This window comes from Dama dama, chromosome 9 (genome assembly GCF_033118175.1).
Source record: "Dama dama isolate Ldn47 chromosome 9, ASM3311817v1, whole genome shotgun sequence".
NCBI lineage: Eukaryota > Metazoa > Chordata > Mammalia > Artiodactyla > Cervidae > Dama > Dama dama.
The window spans coordinates 37,449,164-37,475,438 of record NC_083689.1 but is presented as its reverse complement, the minus strand read 5'-3'; the positions used below and the strand labels follow the sequence as shown (position 1 = coordinate 37,475,438).

The 26,275-nt window shown below is 39.6% G+C and overlaps 1 protein-coding gene across 1 annotated transcript in view; it reads right to left on the bottom strand.

The window, feature by feature from the left end:
* The window catches only part of DTWD2 (DTW domain containing 2), an 80,762-nt gene extending 60,406 nt beyond the window's left edge, over nt 1-20,356 (bottom strand). Inside the window, exon 1 of the mRNA XM_061150942.1 lies at nt 20,048-20,356. Coding sequence (XP_061006925.1) covers nt 20,048-20,265 — 218 coding nt within the window. The 5' untranslated portion in view covers nt 20,266-20,356. The remainder of the gene's footprint in view (nt 1-20,047) is intronic.
* Nucleotides 20,357-26,275: the final 5,919 nt, after the last annotated feature.

Genomic DNA, 26,275 nt, shown 5'->3' with positions numbered 1-26,275 from the left:
AAAAACCTGCTAAAATCACTGTAATACTGGTGGTGTCTACACAACTTTGCTAATATACAACAATAAAAACAAAAACAACTCTAAAGTATACACTTTAATATGATAAATTCCATGGTCTGTGAATAATGTCTAAATAAAGTTGTTACTTTAAAAAATACAAAAATGCAATGAAAAAAGAATGTTCGATGTAATTAGTAAGAAAGAGGCTGGGCCATGTGCTCAGTCGCTCAGTCGTGTCCGATTCTTTGCGACCCCACGGACTACAGCCCACCAGGCTCTTCTGTCCATGGGGATTCTCCAGGCAAGAATACTGGAGTGGGTTGCCATACCCTCCTCCAAGGGATCTTCCCAACCCAGGGATTGAACCCAGGTCTCCCACATTGCAGGCAGATTCTTTATCGTCTGAGCCACCAGGGAAGCCCAAGAAAGAGGCATTTTACCACTATCTGACATCATGTTCTGTTAAGGTGGGTTTCCTTCTCTACAAAGTAAGCTACCTAAGGGCAAGGACTTGACTTGACCTACTTTTTTCACTTTTATATCTTAGCACCTAGCATAATAAGCTTTCAATAAATACTGTTGCATACATAAGCGAATACCTTTGCATTCCCTCTTACCTCATCCTTGGAATGCCCTTCTCCTCCTACACAATTTCTTATCCTATCCCTTCATTTTCTTACATATCAAATACTAATCTCTCCTTCACTTCCTCTCTAGTACTAAGACAATTAGTTTGCATTATGAATGAAGTTCAGAGTCTCAGATCTTCCTTTGATGTTTTTGTTGTTTTATTTTGGGCACAACGTGCAACTTGTGGGATCTTAGCTCCCCTGGGCGTTGACAGTGAAAGCACCAAGTTCTAGCCACGGGATAGCCAAGAATTTCCTCAGATCTTCCTTTGTTATCATTTGTGATGTTTCTTGTAAGCAATAGCATATAGGAGGCAAAAATATTTACTGAAGAAAATATTTACTAAACAACAGCAACAAAAAAAGATCAGTTAAGCACTTTATATATAAACCCTGTAACTGTGATTTAAGTTAAACCTAATTGTTCCAGCTTATGCTTTAATATGCTCATAAAATATCATTACCTATTTATTGTAAAGCATGCCCCCTTTATTAACCTAATTCTAATTACCTCAAGCTAATACAACTATAGTTCTTTAAAACATTTTGTATTTCAGTTGATTAAGTTTATATTTAGCAAGTTACTTTACAATAAGAAGGTGTGCTTATTTATTATTAACAGCAGTTTTTCTCACACTTTCCTACTCTACAATCGTCTGCATGTACTACGTTGGTGACTAGCCATCCAAATGTTAAACCATTTCTTACCAAACGAGTGTTAAGTGCAGAGTAACTGCTCTCCTAATTTTAAAATCCTTTTCCAAAAGAATAAAATGCCTAGGAATAAATTTAACCAGGGAGCTGAAAGACCTGTATGTTGAAAGCTACTGAAAGAAAATGAAGAACACACAAATAAATGGAAAGATATTCCATACTCATGGACTAGAACAATTAATATTTTTTAAACATCTGTACTACAGATCACTGCCTTGTCATGATGAAGGGACCTGCGTAATTCAATGAAGCTATGAGCCATACACCGAAAAACTGATGTTTTTGAACTGTAGTGTTGGAGAAAACTCTTGAGAGTCCCTTGGACAGCAAGGAGATCAAACCAGTCAATTCTAAAGAAAATCAACCCTGAATATTCATTGGAAGGACTGATGCTGAAACTGAAGCTCCAACACTTCGGCCAGCTTATGAGAACAGTCAACTCATTAGAAAAGACCCTGATGCTGGGAAGGACTGAAGGCAGAAGAGGGACAGAGGATAAGATGGTTGGATGGCATCACTGACTCAATGGACATGAGCTTTAGTAAGCTCCAGGAGATGGTGAAGGACAGGGAACCCTGGTGTGCTACAGTCCATGGGGCCGCAAAGAGCTGGACACAACAGAGCAACTGAACAATAACGTAGAGCCACCCAAGACAGACGGGTTATAGTAGAGAGTTCTGACAAAACCTGATCCACTGGAGGAAGGAATGGCAAACCACCCCAGTATACTTGCCATGAGAATCTATGAACTATATAAAAAAACAAAAAGATATGACACTGAAAGGTGAGTCCCCCAGGTTGGGAGGTGTCCAACATGCTACTGGGGAAGAATGGATGACAACAACTAATAGCCCCAGAAAGAATGAAGCGGCTGGGCCAAAGAGGAAGTGAAGCTCAGCTGTGGATGTGTCTGGTGATAAAAGCAAAATCTGATGCTGCAAAGAACAGTATTGCATAGGGACCTGGAATGTTAGGTCCAAGAATCAAGGTAAACTGGACTTGGTCAAGCAGGAGATGCTAAGAGCAAACATCGACATCTTAGGAATCAGTGAACTAAAATGGACAGGAATGGGGAATTTAATTTAGATGACCATTATAACTACCACTGTAGGCAAGAATCCCATACAAGAAATGGAGTAGCCCTCATAATCAACAAAAGAGTCTGAAATGCAGTACTTGAATACAATCTCAAAAATGACAGAATGATCTCAGTTCACTTCCAAGGTAAGCAATTCAACATTACAGTAACTCAAGTCTATGCCCCTACCACCAATTCCAAAGAAGCTGAAGTTTATCAATTCTATGAAGACCTATAAGACCTCCTAGAACTAACACCAAAAAAAACAATGTTTTACTCATCACTGGGGGTTGGAATGCAAAAGTGGAAAGTCAAGAGATACCTGGAGTAACAGACAAGTTTGGTCTTGGAGTATAAAATAAAGCAGGGCAAAGGCTAAAGGCTAACTGAATTCTGCTAAAAGAATGCACTAGTCATAGCAAACACCCTTTTTTCAACAACACAAGAGACAACTTTACACATGGACATCACCAAGAGGTCAATACTGAAATCATATTGATTCCATTCTTTGTAGCCAAAGATGGAGAAGCTGTATACAGTCAGCAAAAACAAGACTTGGAGCTGACTGTGGCTCAGTTCATCAGCTTCGCATAGCAAAATTCAGACTTAAAACTAAAGAAACTGGGGAAAACCACTAGGCCAGCCAGGTACAACTTAAATCAAATCCCTTATGAATATGCAGTGGAGGTGACAAATAGATTCAAGAGATTAGATACAATAAACAGTATGCCTGAAGAACAATGGACAGAGGTCCATAATATTGCATAAGAGGCAGCAAACAAAATCGTCCCAAAGAAAAAGAAAAGCAAGAAGGCAAAGTGGTTATCTTAGGGGTCTTTACAAACAGCTGAAGAATGAAGAGAAGTGAAAAGCAAGGGAGAAAGGGAAAGGTACACCCAACTAAATGCAGAGTTGCAAAGAATAGCAAGGAGAGACAAGAAGGTCTTCTTCAATGAACAATGCATAAAAACAGAGGAAAACAACAGAAGGAGAAATACTGGAGCTTGCTTTAGGAAAATATGAAATATCAAGGAAACATTTCACCCAAAGATGGCCACAATAAAGAACAGAACGGTAGAGACCTAGTAGAAGGACAAGAGATCAAGAAGAGATGGAAAGAATACATGGAAGAACTGTACAAAAAAAAGATCTTAATGAACAGGATAAGAATGATGGTATGGTCAGCCACCCAGACCCAGACATTCTGGAGTGTGAGGTCAAGTGAACCTTAGGAAGTACTGCTGTCAATAAAGCTAGTAGATGTGATGGAATTCCAGTAGAGCTATTCAAAACTCTAAAAGATGATGCTATCAAAGGGTTGCACTCAAAATGTCAGCAAATCTGAAAGGCCCAGCAGTGGCACAGGACTGGAAAAGATCAATCCTCATCCCAATTCCCAAGAAGAGCAGCACTAAAGAATGTTCAAAACATCAGACAACTACACTCCTCTCCTATGCTAGTAAGGTCATGCTTAAAATCTTGCATGCTAGGCTTTAGCATTATGCAAACCAAGAACTTCCAGACATCCAAGCTGGATTTAGAGAATGCAGAGGAACAAGAGGTCAATTGTCAACATTCACTGGATCACAGAGAAAGCAAGGGAATTACAGAAAAACATCTACTTCTGTTTCATCAACTACGCTAAAGTCTTTGACTGTGTGGATCATAACAAATTGTGGAAAGCTCTTAGAGATAGACCATCTTACCTGTCTCCTAAGAAACCTGTACGTGGGTCAAGAAGCAACAGTTAGAACACTGCACGGAACAAAGGGATTGAGAAAGGCGTACAACAGGGCTGTCTGTTGTCATCCTGTTTATTTAACCTATACGCTCAGCACATCATGAGAAATGCCAGGCTGGGTGAGTTACAAGCTGGAATCAAGACAGATGGGAGAAACATCAACAATCTCAGATATACAGATACCATTCTAATGGTACAAAGAGAAGAGGAACTAAAGAACCTCTTGATGAGGGTGAAGGAGAAGAGTGAAAAAGCAGACTTAAACTAAATATTGAAAAAACAAAGATTATGGCATCTTGCCCCATTACTTCATGGCAATCAAAAGAGGAAAAGGTGGAAGTAGTGACAGATTTTCTCTTCTTGAGTTTGAAAATCACTGAGGATTGTGACTGCAGCCATGAAATCAGAAGACAACTGCTTCTCAGCAGGAAAGCTATGACAAACCTAGACAGTGTTGAAAAGCAGAGACATCACTCTGCCAACAAAGGTCCATATACAAGGTTACCATCTTCCCAGTGGTCACATACAATTGTGAGAGCTGGCCCATAAAGAAGGTAGCATGCCGAAGAATTGATGCCTATGAACTGTGGTGCTGGAGAAGACTCCTGAGAATTCCTTGCACAGAAAGGAGATCAAATCAGTCAATCTTAATGGAAATCAACCCTGAATATTCACTGAAAGGACTGATGCTGAAGCTCCAGTACTTTGGTTACCTGATGCAAACAGCTGATTCACTGGAGAAGAAAGATTGAGGGCAGAAGGAGAAGAGGGTGTCAGAGGATGAGATGGCTGGATGGCATCACCAGTGCAATGGACATGAACTTGGGCAAACCAGGAGATGGTGAGGGGTAGGGAGGCCTGGCGTGCTGCAGTCCATGGGATCACAAAAAGTCTGACATGAGTGAGCGACTGAATATCAACAACTACAGATTCAATGCAACCCTATCAAACTTCCAATGACATTTTTTACAAGAATAGAACAAAAATTCCTAAAATTTGTGGAACCATTAAACCAAATAGCCAAAGAATCCTGAGAATGATGAATAAAGCTTGAGGCATCATGATCCCTGAATTCAAACTATACTAACAAAGCACTAGTTTTCAAACAGTACTGTAACTGGCATAAAACCACACGTAGATCAACAAAACAGAACAGAACCTAGAAACAAACCCATGCATATATGGTGAATTAATTTACAACAAAAATGACAAGAATATACACTGGGGAAATGACAGACTGTTCTAAATGGTGTTAGGAAAGTTGGACATAAAAATAAATGAAACTGAACCATACACAGAAATCAATTCAAAATGAACTAAAGATCTGAATGTAAGGCTGGAAACCATAAAACCACTAGAAGAAAAATATAGACAGTAAGCTCTTTGACTTACACCTTGGTAATGATTTTTTTAACCTGACACCAAAAGCAAAAACAAAAATAAACAAGTGGGACTATATTAAACAAAAAGTTTCTGCCCAGCAACAGAAACTATCAATAAAATGAAATGACAACCAACACACTAGAAGAAAATATTTGCAAACCATATATCTCATAGGGGACTAATATGCAAAATACATAAAGCACTCATACAACTCAAGAACAGAAACAAACAATCCAACTGAAAAATGGACATAAGATCTGAATAGACATTTTTCTAAAGAAGACATACAGATGGTACATGAAAAGATGCTTTACATCATTAGTCATCAGTGAAATGCAAGCCACAATGAGATATCACCTCACACCTGTTAGAATGGCTACCGTCAAAAAGAAGAGAAAAAAATGCTGGAGAAGGTGTGGAGAAATAAAAAATCAAGCATACTTCTAGAATTTACATAGAGCCCAGAAGAAAAATTAATATCTGATAAATATACTGTTAGATTGGGTACTAGTTTGGAAAACAGCTATGAAGATATGTCACTGACAATATCATTGTATTGCTACCTGATCTTGTCTGTGTCAGAGGTTTTCAATTTCCTTTTTCATAGAACTGGCAATGAACCACCAAGAAAGTTCTGGGAAATAACCACTGAATCACAGGCAAATGTAATAAAATGTAGTCATTTATGACTATTTTAAACTAACTTATAACAGAATGACCAAAGTAATAGCTGAGATTTTTAACTCTTCTACATTTACAATGCATTGCAAATGTATTATAAATACTGTTTTCTGTCACTGGGTGTTATCTACACAACCCAATAGACATTTATTGGATATCTATACAACGCAATAAGTGTTATTCTTAATACATAAATTCTTAATACATAAATGGGGTTTTCAAATAATTTCCATAAAGAAATTTTATGAAATATGCTTTTTCTTCTTTTCTCATTAAGGTTGTATGAATAAATACACACGCTTCCTGTCAGACTCGGACTGACTAGCTTCTGAAGTGAATGAGGTAACACAGGGTAAGCTGTCACTCTCGTATGCTATCTTTGACAGCCTGTAGGCAAATAAATATGACTACAGATGCTAAAACCTACACACAAAAAAAAGTTTCAAAATTAATTAATATTTAAAAGTTTAATTAAATCTCTAACAATATTTACCAAAAGCTGTTTTTCTCATAGTACTAATTTTAATCAAGAAAATCTCACAGAGGCAAAGTTTAAAGATTAGTGAACAGATTTATAAAAATCATTAATTTAAAAAGAATTTCTTTTACCCACTAAAGTAAAGCAAATGCAGAGCCAGGAAGGATACCACACCTCAAATTTCCCAATACTCAACAAAAATTTTATAGTTCCACAGAGTGAAAAAGCAAAGAACAGAGAGTTTTATCACTCTTCAACAGATCAGTTGAACAGATACACTGCATCATACATTAAAAATAGCAACAACTTTCTAATTTCAAAACCGACTGTGAAAAAACTAAATGCCACAGTGCCCTCTATTGTCATTTTAAAGAAACAAATAATTTGTAAAATAAACTCTAGGTTTTACATTTCTGAAACTATACTTAATATAACCAGTGAAAAGAAGGAATAACTTTTCATTATTAATATCACAATAAAATTTCATCTTATAAAGAGAAGCAATCTCAACCATGCCTAACAGCTTCAAGTGTAGTAAACCATGATATTTTCATAACCCCCCAAAACCATTTCTATCACTACATTATTTTATTTTATAAATACCTTCTGAAGTAGAGGAACAACAGGCTCAGAAAAATAAACCACTGTTTCAGGAAAGGAAGTAACTCTCCAAAGAGAATAAGTATCTTTAGATGAGACATATTGACCTAAGCGTGCCTAGAGCAGTGATTTCCAAAGTGAGTTAAGTAAATTATCCCAATCAGGTGCAAAAAGGTATTATCACGTCTATTTATAATTAAGCATTACTAATATTCAGTGTATAGAATAACACTCCCTCTGTGGGATGATATATCACATGGTAATGTGTCAGGATATGCAGTATCCTAATAGAAAAGGAGTTTCATAACATGAAGTGCTAATAATAGCATCCACAAGGAAACGACATATATTACAAAGAGTCTATACTGAAGAAATTCTAACTACATAATCACAAACAAACAATAAGTATATGGCAGAGACGTTTCTTCCTTACTGCTACTTCAAACTCTTCATTAGAATTAATAAATCTCAGATATGACAATAACTTTAGAAAGGAGAAATTAAAAAAGACACTTGAAATGTGAAATCACATCTTACCATCAGTAACTTATTATCACAAACCTTACTATAAGTATATATTATGTCTCAAAAATACTAAATAGTAAGAGAGGAGGGCTCTATCACAATCAGCAAGACATTTTTAAACAGTTTATTTCATCATAATTTCTTCCTTTTATCTATGTTTTTCTATGTTTTGTGATGCAAGTCATACATTAGTATATGATCAACGTGTATTACCACAGATAAGTATGTATACCTATTAGAATTACTTCCTAAGTGTTTTAATCAACTGTGGTTATGTATTCAAAATAATTTAGGGATCATTGGCCTAGAGATAAGTTTGTTCCTACTACAGGATCTATAAGAAAAATGTTAGTGTTATTATAATTAAAGAAGCCTTCAAATGAGCCAGATACTTGGAAAACAAAAGCCTGTGTCCAGAGATATAATCATATTTGCTGCTGCTGCTGCTAAGTCGCTTCAGTCGTGTCCGACCCTGTGGGACCCCATAGACGGTAGCCTACCAGGCTCCCAAAGCCTGTATCAGAGCTTCAATGACAAAATGACAGATTGACTAACACTGAGAATCTTATCATAAAGTAATCATCTATAGTCAGTTATCTTATTATTTACTGTCTTCTTATACAGAAATAAAACAAATTAAAAAATCTTAATAAGTAAATCACTCTTTGCAAATTCTTTATACTTTCATAATTTGTCTTAAATATTAATTACATAGACATGTTTTCTCATACTCAATTCACAATGAATTCTAGAGGAAACAGTTTCTTACTCATTTTTCTATGTCCCTTTACTGGATACTATCTTAATAATAACTGAACGAACAAAGACTACTCCCATGATTAATCAAAGCAAGCCTCCAGGTCCATGAGTAGCGTAATTCTATGCTCCTTAGCCACTGGCCAACAAAAAGGAACAGCATGAATGACCATCCTGACAAGCAAGGAGTCAAAGCTGATCTGTGAAGCTATTCAGGAGCCAACTATAAATGAAATAAAAAATTTTAAGAAAAAAGAAAAGATGAATGAAACTAAGACAAATGAAACAAAGGCTGGTTCTTAGGAAAGATAAACAAAACTGGGGCTTCCCTGGTGGCTCAGTAAAGAATCCACCTGTCAATGCAGGAGACACAGGTCCAATCCCTGACCCAGGAAGATACCACACGCCACAGAGCAGCAAAGATCATGCACCACAACTATTGAGCCTGTGCTCGAGAGACCGGAAAACACAACTACTGAGTCCACAGGCCCCAGAGCCTGTGCTCTGGGAGAAACCACCACAACTAGAGTAGTCTCCACTCGCTTCAACTAGAGAAAGCCCGTGCGAAGCAATGAAGATCCAGCACAGTCATAAATAAATTAAAAAATCTTTAAAAAGCTCAGCAGAGAAAAACAGAAGAAGTGAAAGTGTCAGTCACTCAGTCATGTCCGACTCTTTGCAACCCCATGGACTGTAGCCTCCCAGACTCCTCTGTCCGTGGGATTTCCCAGGCAAGAACACTGGAGTAAGTCACCATTCCCTTCTCCAGGGGATCTTCCCAAGCCAGAGGCTGAACTCAGGTCTCCTGCATTGCAGACAGATTCTTTACCATCTGAGCTACCAGGGAAGAGAAAAAAATCAATCAATAGTACCTTCAAATTTGCCTTTCTGATTGATGAATAGTCACCAAGAGAGAAGCTGACCACAAACAGATAAAGGATTCAGGAGGTAAAGGAGGACATTTAAAAAAGACAATAAAACTGGCCCTCTCAAAATAATTAAAAAGTCACCATGGACAAAGGAAAAAAATCTATGGGTTAGAAGAAGGAAAAGGAACACCTCACTGGAAGTATTTATTACATGCAATAGGAAAACAAAGACTGTAATATTGCTCATTTCAGTATAATTCATTATTATGTGATGTGGAAATATAAATATGAACAGTAAGGGAGCTCACTGCAGATGGTGATTGCAGCCATGAAATTAAAAGACACTTACTCCTTGGAAGGAAAGTTATGACCAACCTAGACAGCATATTAAAAAGCAGAGACATTACTTTGTCAACAAAGGTCTGTCCAGTCAAGGCTATGGTTTTTCCATTGGTCATGTATGGATGGGAGAATTGGACTATAAAGAAAGCTGAGTGCTGAAGAACTGATGCTTCTGAACTGTGGTGTTGGAGAAGACTCTTGAGAGTCCCTTGGACTGCAAGGTGATCCAACCAGTCCATCCTAAAGGAGATCAGTCCTGGGTGTCCACTGGAGGGACTGATGTTGAAGCTGAAACTCCAATCCTTTGGCCACCTGATACGAAGAGCTGACTCATTGGAAAAGACCCTGATGCTGGGAAAGATTGAGGGCAGGAGAAGAAGGGGATGACAGAGGATGAGATGGTTGGATGGCATCACCAACTCAATGGACATGGGTTTGGGTGGACTCCGGCAGTTTGTGATGGACAGGGAGGCCTGGCGTGCTGTGGTTCATGGGATCGCAAAGAATCGGACATGACTGAGCGACTGAACTGAACTGAACTGAATGGAGCTCTACCCTATTACTCGCCTGACCTTAAAAATACATAAAAGAGAATAAATATTTAAATCACAAAGTTGTTTTATGTGGTAAATAAAAACATATATGAAAAAAGCACTGTGTAACCTGTGAACTCTTTTAAAATAATGCCAAATTTACTCAAAGAGAATAAACAAGTGGTTGCCAGAGGGGAAGAGAGGGGTGGGAAGATAAGCGGAAAAGGTGAAGGAAATAAAGAGGTAAAAATTTCCAGTTACAAAATAAATGTGTTACCTGTATGAAATGTACAGTGTGAGGAATATAGTCAATAATTATGTAATATCTTTGTCTAGTGACACCTGATGCAAAGACCTGACTTATTGGAAAAGACCCTGATGCTCGGAAAAATTGAGGACAAGAGAAGGGGGCAACACAGCATGAGATGGTTGGATGGCATCACCAACTCAAATGGACATGAGTTTGGGCAAACTCTGGGAGATGGCGAAGGACAGGGAAGCCTGAACTGCTGCAGTCCACGCGGTCACAAAGAGTCAGACATGACTGCGACTAAACAACAACAATAGTAACTGGTAACACTGGTAACTAGACTTACTGTGGTGATTATTTTCTAATGTATAGAAGTATCAAATCATTATTTGGACACCAGGAACTAACACAGTGTTGAAGGTCAATTATGGTTCAACCAACAAAGAAAAACATAAGGTTTTTGGTTACCAGAGGTGAGGAGTGGTGAGAGGGGGCACCGGATGAAGGTAGTCAAAAGGCACAAACTTCCAGTTATAAGATAAATTCAAGTACCAGGGATGTAATGTACAATATACTGTAATTAGCACTGCTGTATATTACAGATGAAAGTTGTTAACAACGTAAATCCTGGCAGTTTCCTGCTGGCCTGGTAGTTAGTAGGATCCCAAGCTTTCACTGCCATGGCCCATATTCAATTGCTAGTCGTGGAACCGAGACTCCATAAGCCTCAGCACAGCATAAATAAATTAATAAATAAATAAAATAAAACTTAAAAGAGTTCTCATCAAAAGGAAAAAAAAATTTTCTTTTTTTTAATCTATATGAGATGACATATGTTCTACAAATTTATCGGGATAATCATTTCATGGTATATGTAAATCAAATCATTATGTTGTACTTAAAACTTATACAGTGCTGTATGTCAATTATATCTCAATAAAACTGGAAAAAACTAAAGTACATTACATATTTTAAAAAATAAATGAAAAAACAAATGTTATACTAGACTATCTCAGAATATATTCTCTCAGTACATAAGCACTAACCGAACTATAAATTTTTAATGTGGGACAAATGTAAACATAGTTAAAAAATTAATGTGCTTTGATGTTCTTTGAAGAAAACATCTATCAGAGGGTAATGATAACATTCTTGTTTTTCTAGTGGAAAATAAATCAAACATTTAGATAGCTCTGATGTGGTTTTTTTTAATTGGTCACTCCTCTTTGGAGACTTAATTAAGATTAAGAAAAAAACTCCCTCTTGAGATATATCATTTTTGCTCAACTTTGAACATATGATTAGCTTGCACAGTAATTTGTAAATCAGTTAGCGTCCCACATATCTTAGGAATGAACTACTTCAAAGAATAAACAGATTTTCTAGATTAACAAGAAAGAACAAATTAACTCAGTGTCTTAAGAATATGATACTTTTGATATGCACAAGGAATTAAATTTGAAGACTATCTAAATTTTTATCCTAAAAATTATCATCAATAATCTAGCTTATTTTAAATTTACCAAAACAGTTTCCTAAGTGTCAATACCAACTCAAAAATCTCAATTATTATAAAGTAATAGGAACTACCATTTTTCACTTTTACCTAAAAAACCTGTAGGCTGATTTACCCTGCTGCTGAGGCAGACCAGACCACAGTGACGTACATGAGACCCAGATTAAAAAGCAAGTATCTATGAGGCGCAGGCAGTTAATCAGAGATGAATGAAGCAGGATAGACTGGGAGCAATGATGACCTGGACAGATCATACCCAATCTAAAGGCACAACCAATACTCAGGATGGTAGCCCCAAAGCTGCTAGATCTCCCCATTCTTACAGAAACCAGAAATCTGGATTCTGATATAACACATCTTCATTTTTAACTATTAACAACTAATTTCAAACTGGTAAAAATGCAGTTTTAAACAAAACATCTGTGGGCTGCCAGCTTGTGGCTCCTGTGTTCTTCTTAAACACCTACAGTCTTCTCTGCTTCACTTTCTCCTGTTTTCATTCCCATCACCTTTTTCTCCTGAATATTCAAGCCTAAAGAATACAGAAAAGGTTAAGACATGGAATAAGGAAACAAGATGTTACTAAAGGGTACAAACTTGGAAGCAGAAGATGAATAAATGCTGGAGATCTAATGCACAGCACTGTGATATAGTCAATAATACTATATTACATACTTCAAACTTACTAACAGACTACATCTTAAAACTTCTCAGCACAAAAAAGGAAATGACAATTAGGTGACAATAGCTAACCACTACCAGGGATAATCATACTGAATATATAAATGTATCAAATCAACAGGCTGTATACCTTAAACTTATATAGTATTGTACACCAGCCAAATGTATCTCAATTTATATAAAAAAGGAGCTGTGTGCATGCTAAGTCACTTCAGTTGTGCATGACTGACTCTTTGAGACCCTATGGACTGTAGCCTACCAGTCTCCTCTGTCCCTGAGATTCTCCAGGCAAGAATACTAGAATGGGTTGCCATGCCCTTCTCCAAAGGATCATCCCAACCCAGAGATCGAACCTGTGTCTCTTATGTCTCCTGCATTGGCAGGTGGGCTCTTTACCACTAGTGCCACCTGGGAATCCCAAAAGAGGAGCTAGAGAACACTAACGCTCAGGCATCCTGTTACTAAGCTTGACGTAAACATACTTCATGGTCCAACTCTCATGTCCGTACGTGACTACTGGAAAAACCACAGCTTTGACTAGATGGACGTTTATCAGCCAAGTAATGTCTCTGCTTTTTAATACGGTGCCTAGGTTGGTCATAGCTTTTCTTCCAAGGGGCAAGCGTCTTTTAATTTCATGGCCGTAGTCACAATCTGCAGTGATTTTGGAGCCCAAGAAAGGAAAGTTTGTCACTGTTTCCCCATCTATTTGCCATGAAGTGATGGCACCAGATGCCATGACCTTAGTTTTTTTGAGTGTTCCATTTTACGCCAGCTTTTTCACTCTCCTCTTTCACTTTCATCAAGTGGCTCTTAAGTTCCTCTTCTCTTTCTGCCATAAGGGTGGTGTCATCTGTATATCTGAGGTTATTGTTATTTGTCCCAGCATTATGATTCCAGCTTGTACTTCATCCAAGCCCAGCATTTCGCAGGATGTACTCTGCATACATAAGTTAAAAAAGCAGGGTGACAATATACAACCTTGACACACTCCTTTCCCAATTTGGAACCAGTCCGTTATTCCATGTCCAGTTCCAATTGCTGCTTCTTGACCTGCATACAGATTTCCCAGGAGGCAGGGCAGGTGGTCTGGTATTCCCATCTCTTTCAGAATTTTCCAGTTTATTGTGATCCACACAGTCAAAGGCTTTGGTATAGTCAATAAAGCAGAAGTAGATGTTTTTCTGGAATTCTCTTGCTTTTTTGATGATCCACCGGATGTTGGCAATTTGATCTGTGGTTCCTCTGCCTTTTCTAAAATCAGCTTGAACATCTAGAAGTTCTCAGTTCACGTACTGTTGAATCCAGATTTGGAGAATTTTGAGCATAATTTTGCTAGCCTGTGAGATAAGTGCAATTGTGTGGTAGTCTGAACACTCTTTGGCATTGCCTTTCTTAGGGACTGGAATGAAAACTGACATTTTCCAGTCCTGTGGCCACTGCTGAGTTTTCCAAATTTGCTGGCATATTGAGTGCAGCACTTTCACAGCATCATCTTTCAGGATTTGAAATAGCTCAACTGGAATTCCATCACATTCACCAGCTTTGTTCGTAGTGATGCTTTCTAAGGCCCACTTGACTTCACATTCCAGGATGCCTGGCTCTAGGTGAGTGATCACACCATCATGATTATCTGGGTCATGAAGATCTTTTTTGTATAGTTCTGTGCATTCTTGCCACCTCTTCATATCTTCTGCTTCTGTTAGGTCCATACCATATCTGTCCTTTATTGTGCCCATCTTTGCATGAAATGTTCCCTTGGTATCTCTAATTCACTTGGTATCTAATTTTCTTTTCTGTGAGAGTTGGACCATAAAGAAAGCTGAGCGCCAAAGAATTGATGCTTTTGAACTGTGGTGTTGAAGAAGACTCTTGAGAGTCCCTTGGACTGCAAGATCAAGCCAGTCAATCCTAAAGGAGATCAGTCCTGAATATTCATTGGAAGGACTGATGCTAAAGCTGAAACTCTAATACTTTGGCCACCTGATGCAAAGAACTGACTCACTGGAAAAGACCCTGATGCTGGGAAAGATTGAAGGCAGGAGAAGGGGATGATAGGGAATGAGATGGTTGGATGGCATCATCATAGACATGAGTTTGAGCAAGCTTCGGGAATTGGTGATGTTGACAGGGAAGCCTGGGATGCTGCAGTCCATGGGGTCACAAAGGGTCAGACATGACTAAGCGACTGAACTGAACTGAAACATACTTCAGCTTAAAAAGTATGAAAACAGAGCTACTCCTGCAGCTTTAATAGCTCCGCTTCAACTAGTGACTACATCCACTCTGCAATCAAAATAATAAGGCTTCTTCAGCAAGCGTGGAGTGTAGAGCAAAGAGTCAAGCCCTGCAGGAGCTTGGGAGCCAAGCGGACTGGAGCCAGAGACCCAGCTCTGCTACCTGATTGTTACCTCCACCTTTTCATCCTTCAAAAGCTAATGTCATCAACTCCAGAAGGCTGTTATGGGACAAAAATAAAATAACAAATATAAAACACCTCATCTCGGTGGATAACCTGCTGATGACCAGTATCTAATAAATGGGTGCTATTTATATTGATGTGGTTTCACATAATCCTTACAACTTTGTACTTCTGAAAGAAGAAAGCACTGGAGAAAGAAAAATTATGTCTCAGGGCCTGTCTGTGTCAGTTTATGTATATGTTGTCCCTGCTGTCTTCCTCCCTCAGACACATTAAAAAATTCTCTGTACTTATTTTTATAACCAATGATTTGCAAGTGGTTTCCAAGTCTTGTCCTCAGGCAGGAATATCCACAGAAGACATAAAAATATAATTAAGATGTTTGGCATCTTTACTATAATGAGGCTCTAACTCTTCCCAGTCAAGCCTTTACCACTGTATCATTATTCGGTTTGCATTTTTCTTAATAAAACAGAGTATAAATTATGATAGCTAAAAGCCACCCACAGAAGTCAAATTGACACCTCCATTCAAAAAAAAAAAAAAAAAAACACTTCAGTGGCTACTTTGTCGGGCTCTAGTGCTTTCGGATTAAACTTCCTGCTGATGCTTAGTCCCTTGGTCATGTCCGACTCTTTTCAACCCCATAGACTATAGTCCACCAGGTTCCTCTGTCCATGTGATTTTTCAGGCAAGAATACTGAAATGGGCTGCCATTTCCTTCTCCAGCAGATCCTCCCGACCCAGGGATCCAACTCATATCTCCTGCATTGCAGGCAGATTCTTTATCCGCTAAGCCAAAGAGGAAGATTAGAAAAGTGAAAGTGGTTAGTCACTCAATCATGTCCGATTCTCTGCAACCCCATGGACTGTAGTCCGCCAGGCTCCACTGTGCATGGAATTCTAACTTCTAACAGCTTATTTGGCCCTTCCCAAGAGAACCACCATCAACCTCTGCAGCCTCACTTCTCCTTCCTTTCTGCCAAGCTCTCCAAATACACTGTGCTGATACAGTATACTCCTGTACATGCTGCTCCTTTTAACAGGGACATACTTTTCATAAAATCTGTAACCTGCAATACCAAACTAGTATGGATCTTTTAAAGGATATTTCATTCATATTTTGTTGTGGAATCCAGAGTCGCAAAACACACCTCGGAAGACATTCAAGACAGTGGAGTACAGCTTATTACGCCAGCGGGTCCAAGAGGAATCAGTTCCCAACAAGGACCCTGATGTTTCTGAGAGGCCCAGTTTTATATCCCACTCCCACGTGACTGGTTACACGTTAGCAACCTCTTTGTTATATAAGACTGAGTTTTACAGTAAGTAGGTGCTAGAAGAACAAAGTTAAGGGGGAGAGGGGGACAATGGTTATATATCAAGGGGGGATGTCTCCATAATTAATCTAACAGGGGCAGCCTGGCCTCAACTACAATCTCCATTTGCCATCTGTAGGGAGGGAATTCTCCAGGAGACCTGGTTTCCATTAGCAACGGTTTCCTCACTCTTGGGCAGGGTTCAGGCCCAGTTTACATCCTATCTTTAAGACAGGTGACAGGCCTCAAGAGGGAGTCTCTCCTACTTTCCTCACACCGGCCCCAACATTTAAGATATGCTGTATTTCTAACGAGCAAGATTCTGCTGAGAATTTAAATTGAGTTTACACTTCCTGAACAAAACCAATCTCTAGAACTCTTTAGGCAGTGACAATTATAGTAGTGTATTTAGAGAAATGAATAGCATTTTAAGTATTAAAAAAGGGCCAAATAATTGTGACGTACTGATCACTCAAAACTAAAAATGCATTTCAATTTTAAAAACTATTATAAGCATAACAGTAAAAAAAGTTCACTCAGGCAACTAGCTGAGACCCTAACAGCCTAATGAAATAAAATATAAACAGCTATAAATTAGTTTATATTTTATTGGTAACACCTAAATATTCTCCTATTTCTAGAACTGTATCCTAACCAATTAAAACAAATAAAATGCATAATGTGCCAAGGGAAAGAAGAGTCTTTAATAGGTAGAAAATTTCACCAGAAAATGCAAAACACAGAAATGTCAGAGTGGATTATAATTCTAAAGTATTAACTAAATAAAACTGAAAACAAGCTAAAATACAGTGACAGTAGATCAGGTTAGAGGGTAGAAAGGAATGAAAAGGCAGAGCCAAGAGGATTTTTAAGGCAGTTAAAACATTCTGCATGAAACTATAATAGCAGATAAAGGTTATTACAAATTTGTCCAAACTTAAAATATGCACAACACCAAGAGTGAACCCTAATGTAAACTATGGACTTTTAAGTGATAATGATGTGTCACCCGAGCCCATCAATTGTAACAAATGTACCACTCTGGTAGGGGATGTTGATACCTGAGAAGCTATGCACGTGGTGGGGGGATGGAGGGGGCAGAGGCCACATGGGAAATCTTTGTACCTTCCTCTCAATTTTGATACCAATCTAAAAGTGCTCTAAAACACAAAGTCTATAATGGGGCAAGGAGAAGCAGATCAGAAACATTATAAATTTTTGCTAACTACAGAAGACTAATTTTTAAACTATTTCAACTAGCAGTTCTGAGTAGACTAAAAGCTATATGATAAAGCTAGCATAATTTATCTCTGGATTTATATTGGAAACATTTTTCTTTCAGCATTCTAGTAGACCTCTTTGCCGCATTTTTAAGTGTTATCATCTAACAACTTTTAGACAACTTATTTAAATAAATTGTATTCACATATCCCTCTCTTCTAAAACACAGTCTCTTCTACACACAAACTACTCACCTTTGTCAAAGATCTACTGAATATCTACTAGACATAGTACAGTCAGAAAATATAAAAAGATCCCTACACTCAAGATTCTGACTCTGAGGTCTTTTGATTCAGCCCTGGGAAAAGGTCAAATGGTAAAGAATAGCAACCAGTCTGTCCTGCTCCCCTTCTCGAAATGCTTTTCTCTTGGTCTGAATCATTTTTATCGTTTAAGTATCAAAATAAGTGCTATCTCTTCAGAAATCTTTCCTGACACCATTCTGCTATTTTCTATTACAGCATCCCACTTCTCGCCTTCATTGCTGTTCCTTTGTGTTTTTTTCAATCTGTAACCACATATTTGGTTGCTTTTTTACTGTCTGATCATCTGTAACCAACAACAAACTAAACAATCTATGTGGACAAAGCCTCCAACTGTATTAATAATTAGCAAAGTACTCCATACACAATAATTAAATGAAGACATACATCTCTTGCTCCAGAGAAGAGTCTGATGTAGAGAGACCAATGTAGAGGTGATAACTTAACCATGAAAACTGGTAAGATCATCTGTGGGAAGTGTATGGGATTAGAACAAGAGAATCTAGAACAAAGACCTTGAGATGGCCCAACACTGACAGTTTGAATGGAACAGGCAAAGAAGACTAGGACAGAAAAGTCAGATAAATCACAGAGAAACCAAAGAAAGAATGTTTCAAGGAATATTTCAATTGCAGAATTCTCCCAAGAGGCCCAGTAAAAATTGAAAGGCTCCATTAGCTTTCATTCCATTAAGGTTAATGGTAGGACTTCCCTGGTGGTCCAGTGGCAAAGATTACATGCTCACAATGCAGGGAGCCCAGGTTGATCCCTGGTCAGGGAACTAGATTCCACATGTCACAACTAGGAGCTTGCATGCCACAACTAAGGATCCCATATGCCACAACAAAGATCAAAGATTCCTCGTGCTGCAACTAACACCCGGAAGAGCCAAATATAATAAAAATAAATACAAACTTTTTAAAGCCTATATTAATATTACACCAGAAAAGGAAGTTATTTTTAAAAATAGTACATCTGTATTACATTCTAACAAGCAGGGAGAACAGTCCTCACAATCGTGAAAGTACATTAAGCATAACTCAATTAGGCAGACAATGCTAATTGCTGGTTATTAGTTTAGCAAACGGAGAAAGCAATGGCACCCCACTCCAGTACTCTCGCCTGGAAAATCCCATGGACGGAGGAGCCTGGTAGGCTGCAGTCCATGGGGTCGCTAATAGTCGGACACGATGGAGCGACTTCACTTTCACTTTTCACTTTCATGCATTGGAGAAGGAAATGGCAACCCACTCCAGTGTTCTTGCCTGGAGAATCCCAGGGACAGCGGAGTCTGGTGGGCTGCCGTCTATGGGATCGCACAGACTCGGACACGACTGAAGTGACTTAGCAGCAGCAGCAGTTTAACAAAGTCTCCTCATTAGACAATAAGTAGCCCAGTGAGCTCAGAGACATGTTCTATCCATGTCTAGGTTCCCAGAAACCTAGCACGGTGCCTGGCACACAGTAGGCGCTCAATAAATATTTCTAAGTGAATTCATAATTCTGAATCCAATCTCAACTACCTTAATAGCCACCTTGATTGTCTCTCTCCTCTAATCCATTTTATGTTTTTGTTTTGACCGTGAGATGGCTGTGTTACATAAGCAAAAAAGTGTTTTTACAAATATTACTGTTATGACGCCTTTCTTCCTCCACCAGACACTTGCTTCCTGACAGCGAAACTTCTGTCTGCTCATCCCATGACCCGCTAGTGTCTTGCATGAATTAAGGGTAAGCAATCCTGAACCTGGAGAAAAGCCTTCTTATTAAAAGAGCCGTGGCTACTTCACAGTGATTTGAACGTCAACCAGTGGACCCTGCAGCTCCAAGCGCGGAGATGAGAGAGACAACGCTCCCCTGTCCGCAGTCGCAGCAGCCGCCTCCCCGGCAGGGGGCGCTGCAGCGCGCCCCACCCCGCCCCCCGCCCCCCAAGTCCGCCGCCGGCCTCAGTCCCCGCCCCCGCCCCCGCCCCCGCCCGGCGGTCACCTGCAGTGGCTGCACTCGGGCCTCCGCTCCGCCGGCTCCACTGGCAGGTCCCACAGCCCGTCCGCACAGGCCCCGCACGCCTCCGCGTCCAAAACAGACGCCGCTGGCGCTGACCCGCCCACCCGCGGCTCCTCCTCCTCGGGCGTCTGAGTCCTCAAGGTCCCAGGCAGACACGCGACAGGGTCCCCGGGTGTTCGCGCCTCTTTGTGCGGCTCCATGGCGGGCGCTCAGGGCCGGCCCTCACATCGCTTCACTGCTGCCGCCGGGGGGCGCCACAAGCTGAAGAAACCGTCCCGCGCCGCACGTCGCCACGCACGCACGCCACGTACGGAGGGCGGGTCTCCGAAGCCCCGGCGGGAGACCCCGCCCCGCTGCGGGGAAGGAATGAGCCCATTGGTTTGTGCCCAGTGGAACAGTTCACCTAGAACCCGGAAGGAAAGTGTGGTTGTCCTGGAGCTACTGAGGTTAGGGAAGTGTCTCTGGGGCAAGTAAAGGAATCTCTTCTGAAAACATCTCAGGTGGCAAAGTTGAACTTTCCTTATTTTTAACCCCTTCAAAAGTGAAAGTAAAGTGGAAGTCTGCATATTCCGCCTTAGGATGGCAGTTTAAGAATTAATAGCTGGGTGAGTGCGCACAGTCGCAGCCGCTTATGTACTTGATAGTTTCAGGCCAGCATGGGAAAGTTTGCACCGACTGTAAATTTGATTCACTGCTGGTCTCAGCGGATTTCCTACTCTGGAAGGTCAGGAACCTGTGCCCTGTGACTTGTACTTGGTATTTTCCATAGCAAACATGCATTTTACGCTAAACACTAAATATTTCTTTAAATGAGGTTTTTTGTGTGTTTTGTTTTGTTTTCATTGTCCGAGGACCCTACGCTCAAGAGGCAATAAGAGAGCTGAGATTTCATGGAGAGGAAGGAAAAGCCACAGAAAGATAACTACTTCGCCTAAGGTTTTACAGCTCTGAAAAACAGCAATATAGCCCGCAGTTTTTTAAAAACTAACATTAACTTCACTTAAGAAAGAGACTACTTCTTGCCTTATATGGGTGCTGATTGTTCTCACTTATTAATACTTTGTTACTTCTTCCAGCATTCACCGTTTTAAACAAAAAAAGTTTTCACCAGTCATATGAATTAAGTTTTGCAATGACAATTATCTTGATTCTTGAGCTACGAAAGAGTAAATATAAAATAGATTTATCACTGATAGTAATAGAACAGTACTGTATTTCTTAAAATGTTGATCTCACTATGACATTTTTAGTCATCTTAAAATCAAGCTTGTATATAGAATACAGGACAATTGTTTTCAACTTTCCTGCATTCTTTTCCCCTGAAAATGGTACCTGTCATTTATTTTGGAGTACTCGAAGGGAGGATAGAAAAAAGGCTGAAAAACCTGCCTGGTGATGAATGTGGGATGAGAGAAAAAACTGGAACTTAATACCAGTTGGAGTTGGGAGATAATGAAATCCTAGAGACTGTAGAAAAGGAGGTGAATCAGAAAACAAAGAAATATGAATGCAATTTAGATTAGAGAACGAACTCTTTAACTTCTAAAAGTCTCCTGTGACAACCCTTAAACTCTGATCTCCAATCTCAAGATGTGAAATGTTCTGGCAAGTCATTTAAGGTCCCTCCAGACTCCCAACTATGAATTATGTGAAGGAAATTAAGTTCTAACAAGCCTATTTATATTTGGTTTTCTCTTTTAACACCCCACATGAGATCATTGGTTGTACCCATCAAAAATTAAAAATCCAACCATTTATTTCTACTACTTCTGCCCTGATTGAAGCCTGTGTCATCTCTTGCCTAGAATATGACTATAAACACATTTAAGTGGGCCCCTGCTCCATCCTTGTTTCTCTACAGTTCATTCTCCCAGAGGTTGACCAGAATCAGAGAAAACTCCCATGCAGGTGGGATAGAGCCAGAGTTTAATAAAAAGAGTCATTTTTCTCCCTGAAAAGCAAGAAATTCACCCAATGTCCAATTTATGAATCCTGACTTTAAGAAGCCTGAAAAAAATGTATCACACACCCAGCCAGCTGCTATTTTATGTGAGTTTACCAGCCTGGGACAGACTTCAATACCAAAATAAAAATCATCAGTCACCAAACCTCTGAGAAATTCCAAGGCACCGGGAAGGTAAGTGAAAGTTCCTTTAAGAGATAAAACCAACTTAACAGTGCATCAATGTTAACAAAATAATCTAAATTTTATATTTTATTTTAATTTATATTTTATTTATCTCCCAACTCCTAGTAACCAGATCATTATGCTCTTTGTTTCAAGGGAGTCTGAGAGGTTAAAACAGATTAGAGACGACCTCAACATCAGGCCTGATGTGTGTGCACATGTGTGCGAGGGATGAGATGGATGTGTCCTTGGGAGACATTGTTAGACTGTTAGAGGGAAGATTTCCCTGAGAAGGGGACAAAAGGTTACCAAAACCCCATTCCTAACCCCAAGTGCTCCCAGGTAATGATACCACACCCAGATGGGAGGAATGAGGGCATGACTTCCTGGATGCCTAGAGGAGATGAACCCTAGATTCCAAGTTTTCCAGCCTCGTGAAGATTCTGCTGCTGCCACCAAGTTATATGTGACCAAGAACCAGGGACTATGGCGTTTCATTGATCGCAAATGATTACAGAAGGTCCAAGGGGGCCTCCTTGGTATTTTGGCTCATAGTAAGATCCTTGACACCCTTGGGACCTTGAGTGTCACTGGTATGAGAAAGGGCCTCAATAATGTCTCGCAGTAAACATCCTGGAAGCCCAGAAGAATAAGGATTCAGTATTGGATAAACAGGGCTTCCCTGGTGGCTCAGCAGTAAAGAATCCACCTGCTAATACAGGAGACATGGGTTTGATCCTTGGGTCAGGAGGAGCCCCTGGAGAAAGAAATGGCAACCCACTCCAGTAGGCAACCCACTCCAGTATTCTTGCCTGGAAAATCCCCTGGAAAGAGGAGCCTGGCAGGCTACAGTCCTTTGGGTCAAAAAGAGTCAGATACACCTTAGCGACTACACAACAGCAGCAACAATTGGATAAACTTTTATTTAAAGTAAAGACAGTGGAATTTCCCTGGAGGTACAGTGGCTAAGACTGTGCTCCCAGTGCAGACACCCTAGGTTCGATCTTTGGTCAGGGAACTAGACCTCACATGCCACAGCTAAGAGTTCATAGACCACAGCTAAAAGCTCCTGCAAACCAAGACATAAGATAGAAGATCCCACGTGCACCAACTAAGACTTGGCACAGCCTAATAAATAAAAATATATTTTTTAAATGAAGTAAAAATAAAATATTCCTTATATTCATTTTCTATTGTGCTGTAACAAATTACCAAAGTCGCTCAGTCATGTCTGACTCTTTGTGACCCCATGGATTGTATAATCCATGGAATTCTGCAGGCCAGAATACTGGAGTGAGTAGCCTTTCCCTTCTCCAGGGGATCTTCCCAACTTAGGGATCGAACCCAGGTCTCCCACATTTCAGGCAGAGTCTTTACCAGCTGAGCCACAAGGGAAGCCCAAGAATACTGGAGTGGGTAACCTATCTCTTCTCCAGCGGATCTTCCTGATCCAGGAATCAAACCGGGGTCTCTTTAATTGCAGGCAGCTTCTTTACCAACTGAGCTATGAGGGAAGCCCGGCTTAGTGGCTCAATACATATTTATTAACTTGTAGTTTTGTATGTCAGAAATCTGACACGATCTCACAAGTAAAATCTCGGTAGTGGCAGGCAGCATTCCTTTGGAGGCTTTCAGGCAGAATCTGTTACCTTGCTTATCATTCAGCTTATTGGCAAAATTCAGTTCTTAGTGGTTATCATTCTCTGGCTGAATGTCAGCTGAGGGCTGTTCCCATCTTCTAGAGGTCACCCATGTTGACTTGTAGGGGAAACAAACTGTTACATTTATTAAACTTTTTTAAGGTTTGTGGGGGCCCACAGCAGACCACCGGAAAGTGTGCCTCAATGACATGGATTATTTTGAAGTGAACTTCAGTTACTTAAGGCAAGGCCAGTGCAAGAGGGACACCCTCACCCTTCCTTCTGTTGCCCTGAAAGCAGATTATGTACCTCTCATGTGAAAGGTATACTCCCCACATCGAAAGGTAAAAGGACATACTTCTCACCAAAGACTGAGAATTCAGGCCTAGAACTCTTTGTAAACAAGCCTTGTTACTTCCTTAATATAATACCCCAAGCCCAAATTCTGTTTAGAGTCCTTGCTAATTGGGCACCTAAAATCTAAGTTTTCTTTCTCCAGTCAATTCTTCACAGATACACTGTTTCTTTGTCAAAAAAAAAAAAAAAAAAATGTTTTTTAAACTGCCTGCTTTGGCCACTTTTTAAAGTCCATTTCTGTGGAACCTCCATGCAAATGAATTAAAGTTTGTTCTTTTTTCTCCTGTTAATCATTCTGTGTCAAATTTATCATTAGCCAAGCCACAAGAACTCCATAGGAGTAGAGGAAGAAATTTCCCCCTCCCCAAAAGCTGGTAGTCACCTAAAAGGAAATTCCTTTGCCAACCTGAATGGTAAGCAAGGAAATGGACTCTGCCTTAGAAACTATTTTTTTAAATTTTAATAATAAATCTAAATTTTCCGATGAAATCTTTAATTCTTATTTTGGTTAAATGGATAACTGAGCATTGTTTTACAGAGACCTGTTTGCGCAAGCAGTTTAAGACATTTTTGATATTTTGACAAACTTCCCCAGTGACTCAGATGGTTAAGAATCTGCCTGCAATGCAGAAAACACAGGTGCAATCCCTGGGTTGGGAAGATCCCTTGGAGAAACGAATGGTGACCCAGTCCAGTATTCTTGCATGGAGAATTCCATGGACAGAGGAGCTTGGTGGGCTACAGTCCATGGAGTTGCAAAGAGTCAGACACAACCAAGTGAGTTTCACTTTCATTTTTTCACTTTCCCAAAAATCAAATTCCAAATGAAGTCTTTTTGACTTTGGAGTATGAAATATTTAAAGGCCCATGAAATATCTCGAAAATGTGTTCTCTCTCCTTATAAAAAGAGAAATTAAGCTAATTAGGTATATTTGGTATGTTAAATTACATGGGAAGGGTTGTCAAATAAAAAGTAACATTAAAGCCTTCTTTATATTTTGTGCATATAGATATGAATTATAAGTATTCCAAAAATTATGTGAAATTCCTGGAAGTTATATATGTTCTGACATGAAGTGTTGTCTGTCATCAAAACTGAGGCTCATGCTAAAGGGACTGAACCCCAATATCAGGGAAATGACCTGACTGTCACTCAGAGGCATGAACACCAGAATCTGTGTAGATTTTGGCACATGTGAATGAATTCATTTCTGCTTCTGGAAAAAAAAAATTGACTGCTTATTGCCAGACTTTTGTCATGTTAATATCCTTGGACCATAGCAATGGTCTGCTCCTGAATCAGAGAAAGTAAGATGGGTAAGCAACAGCTATAAAATAAAAAAGAGTTCGGTTATGGGAAACCCAAGACAGCCAGTTAATTTTTCCCAGCTCCCTGGCAAATCTCATTTTTCTTTTTGTTACATTCCTCACTCACAATTCACTCAGTATAACTCAAATTGTAAACAGACATTGCTAGGAAGATTTCTATCAAACTGCAAAAACCCGGACTTCCCTGGAGTCCAGTGGTTAAGACTCTGCACTTCCACTGCAGGGGGTACAAGTTCAGTCTCTGGTTGGGGAACTAGTATCCTGCATGCTGTGCAGGGGGCCCCACCACCAAAAAAATTAATAAATAATAATGATAAAGTTTTACACATAGTGTGTGACAACTTACAAAAATCATTTTTTAAAAAAATACAAATAAAACTGCAAAACAGTACCAGCAATGTCTGGCAGTTCAGGTCCATAACTGTGGGAAAAATCTACTCTTGTCCCCAGACACCTCAGACCTCCTTTCCCTGGACCCTTGGAACACCTAAAACTGGACTTCATTCAACTGCTAGTTAGCATGGGTTATCAATATGTTCCTGTTATTATCAATATATGTATGTTTTCCCCATAGGTCGAGGCCTTCCCTTACCACAAGGCTGATGCCCTCATATTGGCAAAGAGACAGTTTTTTAAAATGTGTTTTCCTCTTGGGGTTTTCCAGTGATCAAGGTACCCAGTTCACTGGGCAAATCATACAAGCCTTAACAAAAACCTTGCACACTTCTTGGAATTATCACTGTTCCTGTCACTCTC